General features: G+C 43.3%; 1 protein-coding gene across 1 annotated transcript in view; it reads left to right on the top strand.

Annotated features, from left to right (window-relative positions):
- LOC102825977 (histone-lysine N-methyltransferase PRDM9-like) overlaps positions 1-11,287 on the top strand; it is a 26,266-nt gene that overhangs the window by 2,497 nt on the left and 12,482 nt on the right. Inside the window, exons 3-8 of the mRNA XM_006876858.1 lie at positions 887-994; positions 5,594-5,643; positions 8,455-8,611; positions 9,231-9,332; positions 9,623-9,894; positions 10,230-10,297. Coding sequence (XP_006876920.1) covers positions 887-994; positions 5,594-5,643; positions 8,455-8,611; positions 9,231-9,332; positions 9,623-9,894; positions 10,230-10,297 — 757 coding nt within the window. The remainder of the gene's footprint in view (positions 1-886; positions 995-5,593; positions 5,644-8,454; positions 8,612-9,230; positions 9,333-9,622; positions 9,895-10,229; positions 10,298-11,287) is intronic.

The following is an 11,287-nucleotide window of genomic DNA, read 5'->3' as shown; positions in this document are numbered from 1 at the left end:
AACTGACAGGGCTCAGAGCTGGGGGTCCTACCAATGGGATAAATATAGGTAACTGATGGGGCTGGGTGCTCAGAGCTGGGGGTCCTAACAATGGGGTTAATATAGGTAATTGACGGGGCCCAGAGCTGGATTCCTACCAATGGGGCGCAGGCCCTGCACTTCTGTACCGACTTCTTAGTGTAAAAAGTGTTGACTGAATCATGTGATGGTTTACATAGGAGAACATTAGCTTAACAGTCATCCTATCGTATGAATCATGTGATGGTTTACATGGAAGAACATTATCTTTACATTCATCCTATCGTATGAATCATGTGATGGTTTACATGGGAGAACATTATCTTTACAGTCATCCTATCGTATGAATCATGTGATGGTTTACATGGGAGAACATTATCTTTACAGTCATCCTATCATATGAATCATGTGATGGTTTACACGGGAGAACATTATCTTTATATTCATCCTACCGTATTCCATTTCACTGTAATGATTACATTCCCCTGCATGCATCATCAAACAACCAAAGTGTACACCCCCGCATGCCTGCTGCCCAGAGGTCAGCACTCGGTCCCTCTCCCTCCCTGAGTCCAGAGTCCTCAGCGGCTCCATCTCTCCACGTCATCTTCTCTGCCTCCATCTCTGGCATCACTGCTTCTCTGGATAGGGTCCCACACTTTGCTTTTCTCCCTTGATGGTTTCAGTGACCTCAGCTCCTGGACTGTAAGATCCACCACTCCCCTCCTCTTGCAGTAACGACTTCTTGTGAACAGGAAAAGTTGGTTCTCTGTGTCCATGTAAGACTCTTCCAGCCCATTCACTGAGTCACTGAACTTTCTTCTTCCCAGCCTTTGCTTCTGCGAACAAAGATGTTGCTTCTTTCCAGGTCTCAGAGGCCCCCGGCCAGCTTTCATGTGCCACCACAGGCAGATCATCAAAGCCCAGATGGACAACAGTGAGGATTCTGATGAGGAATGGAAACCTAGGCAGAAAGGTGAGGACAGCAGAATTTCAAAGGGTCAGGTTTCAGCCACTTCCCAGCAAACGGTTAACAAGAGTTTGTTCACACACAGACAAATGTTCAGCAAACAAGCAAAATGCAAAGGCTACATACAGCATGAAGCCATTTATCAAAAGCTTTATAATGTCAAAGATAATAACCCTACTGCTATCTGGTCGATTCCAATGCATAGTAATCCTGCTATATAGGGTTTCAAACACTGTAAATCCTTTTATTTTTCATTTCATTGCAATGATTACAAGCCCCTCCATGCATCATCTTTCAGCAGTATTCTATTCCCTCTGTTTTCAGTGTTGTTGTTGGTTTTTTTTTTAATGTACACAAAAACACTCAGGAATATATAATCATTTAAAGAACCAAAGGGCACATTCTGCAAGCCTGTTTCCTGGCCACCAGCACACAGCCTTTCTCTTTCCCTGAGTCTGGGGTCCTCAGCTGCTCCCTCTCTCCATGTCCTCATCTCTGCCTCTATCTCTTGTGTCGCTGCTTCTCTGGATGGGTCAAGACTGTAAATCTTTTCAGGAGCAGAAAGCCTCATCTTTCTTCTGATGAGTCATTGGTGGGTTTGAACCACCAACTCTGTGGTTAGCAGTCCAGTGCTTACCCTACAGTGTCATCAGTACTCCCTGTGTAAGATAAATAGTACGTTATTGTAACTTAGAAAGTGGGTTTACAGTTTAATTATCAATGTAACTGTAATTTTGGCTAATTATCAATGTTCAGCAAAAACAGTCTCCTTCAAAAATAAGATGATAAATTTTACATATCCAAAAAAAGTATGGAGAATTTTACTGGAAAACACTACCCACTACCATTCAGTGAGACCTTAACATTCTGCTACAACCACTTCATATCTTTCTATTACTATTTAAAAATGTAAAAAACTAACCAAGAAACAGGCAAGTCACCTGTCAGCCCTCCCTCCTTCACTAGTAGTGACAAGTATTCTGTATTTGGTATTTCTATCTGCATTTAGATTGTACTATATTTATGAATGTAGCTACAGTGACATATGCTCTCACAGTTATTGTAGCTATAGTGTTTAAATAGCAGGCATCTTCTAACTTTCCCCAGAGGTACTGATGCTGACACCTTGATTTTCCCACAGCCCCTCCCCCTACCACCACCTCCCCTATGACCTAGGCTATATTTTAGAATGAATACATATATAACAATGTAGATTTTAAACATGTATTACCTAGATTTTATACGCATATACTGTTATAGTATATGTTTTGTAGCTACAGTAATAAATACATAAAAATCTAAATGTGGATTGTTGTTAGGTGCCATCGAGTTGGTACCAACTCATACCGACCTTTGCCCCTAACAGAACAAAACACTGTCTAGCTCTGCACCAACCGCACCATCGTTGCTACACTTGAGCCTATTGCTGCTGCCACTGTGCCACTCGATCTCATTGGGGGTCTTCCTCTTTTTCACTGAACCTCCACTTTACCAAGCATGATGTCCTTCTCCAGGGACTGGTCCCTTCTGAGACCATGTCTGAAGTCTGAGAGACGACGTCTGGCCATCCTGGCTTCTAAGGAGCACTCGGGCTGGACTTCTCCCAGCACAGATTGGTTTGTTATTTTACTGTCCATAGTGCTCGTAATGTGGATACAAATAGAACATTCAGAATCGTTGTCCCAGAGAACCAGGGGGGCTGACAGGTGACGGAGCTGGAACTGTCCATAGTGCTGTTAATGTGGATACAAACAGAACATTCAGAAGAGTTGTCCCAGAGAACGCGGGAGGCTGACAGGTGATGGAGCTGGAACTTGGTCAGCTTTTGATTTTGAAATAGAAAGATCTAAAGCAGTTCTTACAGAATGTTGAGGTCACACTGTATTTAGGTTTTCCCAGCACAATTCTCCATGCTTTTCTTTATGCTTAAAACTTATCATATTTTTAAAGGAGATTGTTTTTGCTAAACATTGATAATTAGTCAATGAATTAAACATTTAAAATCATTTTCTAATGCTAACTTTATAGCAGTCATAGTTGCTGTTGTTGTTGTTGTTAGTGTCATAGAATCAGGTTCTGACCCATAGTGACTCTGTATAGGGTTTCCAAGTAGCAGCTGGTGAACTTGAACCAACGGCCTCCCGGTTCAAGCAGACTTTGCAGTCCAGTGCATTAACCAACAGCGCCACACCAGGACTCTGCAGTCATAGTTACTGGATTAAATGTTTTACAAGAGAAAATAATTAATACATGAAAGTGCTCCAAAAAGTTTGTGGAAATAATTCAATTATCTTTTTTTAAGTTTTTAATTGTGATTTGAGTGATAGTTTACCTGGGAGTACACAGGTTTTACACTCATCATTTCATTGTAATGATTACAATCACTTCCGTGCATCATCATTCAAAAGTATTTGCTTCTATTCCCTCTGGGGTTTTTTTTTGGAGGGAGGGGGGATGTACACAAAAACATTCAGGATTATATAATCATTTAAACAACCAAAGATGCATCCTGTAAGCAAGCCTCCTGCTACCAGCACACATGAGTCTAGAGTCCTCAGCTGCTCCCTCTTTCCATGTCCTTTTCGCTGCCTACATCTCTGGTGTCGCTGCTTCTCTGGATAGGGTCCTGCATTACGCTCATGCTTTTCTCCCTTAATGGTCCTAGGGTTCTCTGTACCTGGACTGTAAGATTAACTACTCCCCACTTTTGTTACAAAACTTCTACCTTTACAGTTGTGCCCATTGCAAGTACTCATGATAACAATTACTCAATATTGAATCATAAGAATCTTATCCCCATCTCCTTTGACCAGACCCATCTAGACAAGACGAAAACTATTCAGTGGGGATTCTGCCTTCCCCCTCACACTCTGAAGCTAAACTCCCTCTTGAAAACTTGTTAACCAGTCACTTCATGCCCTTTATGTTTGTTGTTGTTGTTGTTAAGTGCTGTTGAGTTGGTTCCAACCCATAGCGACCCTGTATAGGGTTTCCAAGGAGCAGGTGGTGAGCTTGAACCACCAACCTTGCAGTTCAAATGACTTTGCAATCTGGTGCATGAACCCACAGTGCAACACCACGACTCCTTTATAGCCCCCCTCCCCCCATTTTAGGTAGCCAATGTCTAACTTGTCCGTCCCTATCAATCCTGTATACAGAGGGGATAGGATTGATACTTAATGTGAAGACTCCTTCCCTCTCAGTTGGTATTTTGAGCTACTACATCCATAAGTATAGGTCAAGTTCATCAAACTGTAGCAATTTACACTTGTTTCCTTTATCAAAAATTGTTTTTAGTTTTTTTTTTTTAAATACATATAAGGAATACTTAAAGTACACAAGATGAACTAGCAATAAGGATTAAAATAGTTTTAAAAACCAGTTAATCTTCACAGATAAAGATATCCCTCACAGGCCGGGAGTTGCGGGCGTCGGTGCAGACATGGCCAAGTCCAAGGACCACACCACGCACAACCAGTCCCGAAAATGACACAGAAATGGTATCAAGAAACCCCGATCACAACGATATGAATCTCTCAAGGGGGTGGACCCAAAGTTCCTGAGGAACATGCACTTTGCCAAGAAGCACAACAAGAATGGCCTGAAGAAGATGCAGGCCAACAACGCCAAGGCCATGGATGCACGTGCTGAGGCTATCAAGGCTCTCATAAAGCCCAAGGAGAACAAGCCTAAGATCCCAAGGGGTGTCAACCGCAAGCTCAGTCGACTGGCCTACATAGCCCATCCCAAGCAGGGGAAGCGTGCTCGAGCACGCATTGCCAAGGGTCTGTCGGCCAAAGTCCAAGGCCAGTGCTAAAACTAAGGCTGAAGCTTCAACCAAGGTCTCAACTAAAGCTCCAGTCAAGGCCTCAGCTAAAGCTCTAGCCAAGGCCTCAACTAAAGCCCCAGCCAAGGCCTCAACTCAAGCCCCAGCCAAGGCTTCAACTCCAGCCCCAGCCAAGGTCTCACCTCAGGCTCCCAAAGGTGCCCAGGCCCCCACAAAGATGGAATAGAGTTCTCCATCTGAGGACAGAGGGATTGGCATGACCCTTTGGGCTACCATCTGTATGGAGCTGGTGTCCTCCTGTGCTATTTGCACAAATAAATATGAGGCAGGAAAAAAAAAAAAAGATATCCCTCACAGTTTTTCACGCCTCTCTCCTAACCAATAGGTCTTCAATTCAAACCTCTGGAAACCCTACATAGACAGAACGACTCGACAGCACTCAAGAACCCAGTTAAAATACTCACGTTATTCTATTAATCTAAATGCAGTTAAAATACTCAACTCAGTCTATTAATCTAAACCCAGTTAAAATACATTTACCTAGTTAGTTTTTTAAAAATAAATATAAGAAGAAAATAAATAAATATAGGGAATATTTTAGGTACATAAGGGGAATCAGCAATAAGGAAGAAAATATTTTAAGAAACCAATTAGGCCTTAATTAATGATACTGAAAAAAAAACATGTTCAAATCACCCTTGTATAATTCTTGGACTCTCCATGTGCTGGTTTATAATTCCCTGTCCCTATGTGAGCATCTTCAAAGTCTGGAAACATTCTCCAAGCAAAATTAATTCTGATTTCTCATTGCCTTCCAGTCAAACCTCCTTGGGTGGCATCCAGAGTGAAGCAGAGTAAACAGCAGAAGGTGAGTATCCACGGATGCTGTACACAAGAACACCTTCCTCCTGGAGCCAGGCTCAGGTAAGCAGGAGGATGTACAGAGGCCCAGGACTGCTGTCTCCATCTCCTGCTCGCTCCATGGCACAACCCCACACCATCACCATCTTCTTAGTATCAACAGCAACAGTAATAACTATCGCTAGTTTCTTTCCACAGTATTCCAGAACTTCTTTTAAACATAAATAAATTTACTTATCTTATCACTAGGACTCATAGAAAGAGAAAGACTGAGTGCTGGTGGCCAGTTCCTAAGTGTTTCTGTGTACATCTGCAACCCCTCCCAGCCCTCCCCCCCAAAGCAAACAAACCAAAAAACCACAGAGGGAACAGAAGCAAATACTGTTGAATGATGATGCAAGGAGGGGATTGTAATCGTTGCAATGAAACGATGAGTATAAAACCGATGTTCTCCCATGTAAACTATCACTCAATTCACAACAAAAACTTAAAAAAAAAAAAAAGTGTTAACTACATAAGATGAAATTTTATCAATATTTTTAAAGTGTTTTAAGAAAATGATAAAATTAACACCCCAATGTTGTTGCTAGGTACCATTAAGTCAGTTCTGACTCATAGTGACCCTATATAGGGTTTCTGAGGAGCAAATGGTGGGTTTGAACCATTGACCTTGTGGTACAAATCCAGCGATTACCCTGCAACTGCATATTAGGACTCCAACACCTCACCAGACCCATAAAGAAATTAAATTGCTATAGTGAATTCCAGCTCATCACAACATATGTGTCAAGGGTAAAGCTGTGCTCCATAAGGTTTTCACTGGCTGTGACCTTTCAGAAGGAAGTGGATCACCCGGCCTTTGTTCCAAGCACTTCTGGATGGATTCCAACCTCCTACCTTTTTTGTTCGTAGGTGAAAGCTTAACTGTTTGTGCACCAAGGAACTTCAAATAGGAAACCAGTTGCCTGTGACTTATGAGGACTCCATATGAGTCCGAGTAGAAGTGTGCTTCATAAGGTGTTCAGAAGTCAATTGCCAGGCCTTTCTTCTGGCATGCCTAGGGTAGATTTGAACTTGCACCCTTTCTTTTTGTAGCTGAGCACCGTAGTCATTTGTGCTACACAGAGACTCCTAATTAGAAGCATAGTTGTTAAGTGCTGCCGAGTCGGTTCCGATTCATAGCAACTCTGCATAGGGTTTCCAAGGAGCTGCTGGTAAGTTCGAACTGCCGATCTGGTAGTTCAAACTGACATTGTAGCTCAGTGCAGCAACCCACTGCACCACACCAGGACTCCAATTAGAAGCACAGGCTTTAATTAGTGGCACTTCAGAAATCATTTTCAAATCACCCTTGGTCTCAACAGGCCTGTGACGTAGGTACTTTAAGATGACTATTTTCTAGATGAGGAAACAGGTGTAAACATGGTCAGTTACACACGTAAGATGGAAATATCAGTGGGAGTAGAGTCCAATCCAAAACACTTAGTCGCTCATTAATATTTGCACACATTATAAAGTTCTTGATGTCTTCTCCGAGGTACAGCTGATGATTCAAACCTCAGGCCTTCTCTGGTGTGCTAAAACGCTTGTCGTGAGATCTTAAGCAAGAGAAGCTTACCTATACCTGGTTTCCTTATCATTCCATCACATGCAAATATAAGAGTGGTTTGTATGGTGGGTGGTCCCAGAAGAGGGATATAGGTCTCTACCCTCAGGGATTCTGCTTAAGAAATGGAAGCAGCTTCCCAGCCCCTGATGCTTGAGAAGACTCAGACAATGACTTATGGATGTGTGTGTTTCTACTATTTGGTGGAAACTTATCCTTCTGGATCTGAGTTCCAATGTTCATTCCTACAGGAAGAAGTAACAGCTAGCTCTTCTCTAGACTTTGATTAAGCCCCTCCCCTATGGTCTCAGTTGTACGTTTAGGTGGCCTGCTGGTCTGCATGAAGGACTCTGGAAGTTTTGTTCCTTCTCTGAGTCTTCTCAGACGTCATAGGCCCAGCTCAGGGCCCACCCCTGAGGGACTCCTGAATGTTTTCTGAATGAGTGATTGCACAGTATCAAATTAAACTAAGAGTACAAGGGTACGAATACTGAGGAGGAATACCTGTGAGTTTGATTTCAACTGTGGAGGTGGTTGAGGAGGTAAATTTTATAGCACAACTGTAGAAGACAGAGTTCATAGTCTCAGATTTAGAGTTACCAAATCCCTTGATAAGAATTATTACATTAAATGTTCATTACAACCTTAGGATTTATACATAAAGACACTAAAAGAAAGATCAAGATGGCAAACCCTTATTCAGCACAATTGGCACTGTAACCAATTTATTTAATTCTAATATTCCAATACTTTCTAACCCCAAAGTAAATATTCTTCCAAAGTTTCAACTTTTAGCATGACTGTCCCTGTTGTCTCAATATGTGCCTGCAGCCGTGTTCTCTTCCCAGCCATGTTTCACCATCCTCTTTTCCACTGTGTTCTGTCCACTTTGTAGTTTTCTACTTTTTACCTCCCATCACATGTCCTGTGGTTTATATAAGATTCTGTAAGCCCACATCTTCTCTCACAGGCCTTGTTGATTCTCAGTTAATCTCCAAAACCCTTCTACTTCCCTCACTAGCACTTATAAAGAGACAGTTGAGAGACAGTTGAAGGGAAAGAGTCTGACGATGTAGATTCTGGTCTGGGATTCACTAGCCTCTTCCCTCAGGTACCTCATGGTTGTTGAAGCTCTAGCTAAGGTCATGAATGTGGAAATGTCACAGCACTAAAAGAAAGCTCGTCCTTTCATATATGCTTCTCACATTAAAGGAAACACCCAGGACGCCACTAAGTAATGAATGCAGTTTGAAGGAATTATCAGGAACTGCAATTTTGGGGAGCACAACTGACTCAGAGCTGCCCCAGAGGCTGGCATCACCTCCTCAGGAACCAAGTCCCTCTGATCAGCACTCAACACAGAAACTGGGTAAGAGACAATAAATAACTGGGGACTCATTTCTACAGCTCCTCCACCAAGGTTCATGAGCATGGTCTACGTGCCTGGGTTTAAGCTGGAAGCTTTAAGCTGGAAGTTGGGTGCAGTATTAAATGTAATTAATTCAAAGTCATATACTGTGGGAAAATCTTTGAAATCCTCTGAGGTCCAGATTCCTAATTTGCAGAATAAGGATAAAGATCCAGAGCTCATCTATTGTTTAAAAGCATTACATAAACTCTAAAGGAGCTGACACAGGCCAAATGTCCCATAAATTCACCTGTGATGTCAGCCCCAAACCTTCTTCGGTGTTTTTGCCTTCCTTCTCTCAATGCCTAACTCAAAATCTGTCCTCAACACCCATTTTTCAGAATCAGCAATGTGTGTTGAACCTTTTTCTAAGGAGAAAGGTCGGGACGCTAACCCTTAAAATGGGAGGAGCTGGAACAGGTAGTTGCATTATGGATCTGTAGTCAGTGTGTGTGTGGAATCTCTGAATTGACATTTAGGGGGAAGTCACATTCTGTGGAAGGACAGTGATGAGTTCATGAGAGGAGACCTCACACTGTGCACCACTGCAACTTGGCCACCTATCTTTTCTTCACCTTAGAGCCCAGGATAAAAGAGGTGGAGGTGAAGACGTACAGCCTGCGAGAAAGGAAGGGCCTCACGTACCAGGAGATCGGGGAGCCCCAGGATGATGACTACCTTTGTAATTGACCCTCCAACCCCCAGTAGAAGGCTTAGGGCTGGACCTTCCCTCATTACTTTGAGTCCAGCAGTGAGGTCTGGGCTCTTTCTGCAACTGCTCAGGATGTCCAGAATTATTTTTTACCCTTCCTGTGTCCATCTGCATCCTTACTGCTCCCTCATCTAGATAGTGATAAGTGTTAGAATATGTTCCAGCCTGTATGCTGATCCCCACTGCTCCCTCCTACTATTGTGACAAGTGTCCACATATGTTCTACCCTTTACCCTAATCTCTACTGTTCCTTTCTCCAGATTGTGAGATGTGTCAAAACTTCTTCATTGACATTTGTGCAACTCACGGAGCCCCAACGTTTATAAAGGACAGTCCCATGGACAAGGGGCACCCCAACCGCTCAATCCTCACTCTGCCCCCTGGGCTGAGAATTGGACCGTCCGGCATCCCTGAGGCTGGGCTGGGAGTCTGGAACGAAGGGTCTGAGCTGCCCCGGGGCCTGCACTTTGGTCCCTATGAAGGCACGGTGACAGAAGACAAGGGGACAGCCAACAACGGCTACTCCTGGCAGGTGAAAAGCACTTACCTCGCCCTTGTCCTTGTCCCTCACCTCCCTCTGTGCCTTGGTAGAATGAGCTAAGACACCCTGGAGGCATAGGCTAGCTGTGTGCACTGCAAAGTCTCTGCATAGCAGACTGGGACAGAGATCAAGAAGGCTCCTTGCTCTCCTGACTGACAATCCAGGTAGACATGTAGATGCCCACAAAGAGTCAGCTCATGTGCCAACAAACTGATGGTTGAACAAACACTGAGGGGAGGACATGAATTCCTGTTTATTAACGCAGAATGTGGAGGGCATGAACTCCTGTTTATTAACCCAGAAGGCCTGATTTTTCTCAAACTCAGATCACCAAGGGAAGGAACTGCTATGAATATGTGAATGGAAAGGATGAAGCTCAGGCCAACTGGATGAGGTGAGCCCAGAGGGGTTTGACAGAAGAGAGGAAATTAGTCTCCAAAACCCAGGTCTGCATCCTTTTCCTCATGCTTCCCTCAGTGGATTTTACTCCCTCCATACTTTTTTTCTTCATAGATCTCTCTTTCATGTCTTAATGGCTAAGATCCTGACTAAGTAAGAGAAACTTACCTATACCTGATTTCCATAGAATTCCATCACATGCAAATATAAGGGCAGTTTACCCATGAGAAGAGGGTGAGGGGTCTCTACCCTCAGGGACTCTGCTTAAGGAATGGAAGCAGCTTCTGCCCCAGGACCAATGAGAACTGAGGAGATGAAAAACTGTGTCCTGTATGTGTAACCTGTGTCCTGTGTGTGTAACCTGTGTCCTGTATGTAGAACCTGTGTCCAGTATGTAGAACCTGTGTCCTGTATGTAGAACCTGTGTCCTATATGTGTAACCCATGTCCTGTATGTAGAACCCGTCCTATATGTATAATCTGTGTCCTGTCTGTAGAACCTGTATCCTGTATGTATAACCTGTGTCCTATATGTGTAACCTGTGTCCTGTGTGTGTAACCTGTGTCCTGTATGTAGAACCTGTGTCCTATATGTGTAACCCATGTCCTGTACGTAGAACCCGTCCTATATGTATAATCTGTGTCCTGTCTGTAGAACCTGTATCCTGTATGTATAACCTGTGTCCTATATGTGTAACCTGTGTGTGTAACCTGTGTCCTGTGAGTGTAACCTGTGTCCTGTATGTATAACCTGTGTCCTGTATGTGTAACCTGTGTCCTGTGTGTATAACCTGTGTCCTGTATGTGTAACCTGTGTCCGGTGTGTGTAACCGGTGTCCTGTATGTGTAACTGGTGTACTGTATGTATAACCTGTGTCCTGTATGTATAACCTGTGTCCTGTATGTGTACCCTGTGTCCTGTATGTAGAACCTGTGTCCTATATGTGTAACCGGTGTCCTGTGTGTGTAACCTGTGTCCTGTATGT

This window comes from Chrysochloris asiatica, unplaced genomic scaffold (genome assembly GCF_000296735.1).
Source record: "Chrysochloris asiatica unplaced genomic scaffold, ChrAsi1.0 scaffold00419, whole genome shotgun sequence".
NCBI classification, from domain to species: Eukaryota; Metazoa; Chordata; class Mammalia; order Afrosoricida; family Chrysochloridae; genus Chrysochloris; species Chrysochloris asiatica.
The sequence above is the reverse complement of the archived record's forward strand: the minus strand, read 5'-3'. Positions and strand labels throughout refer to the sequence as shown.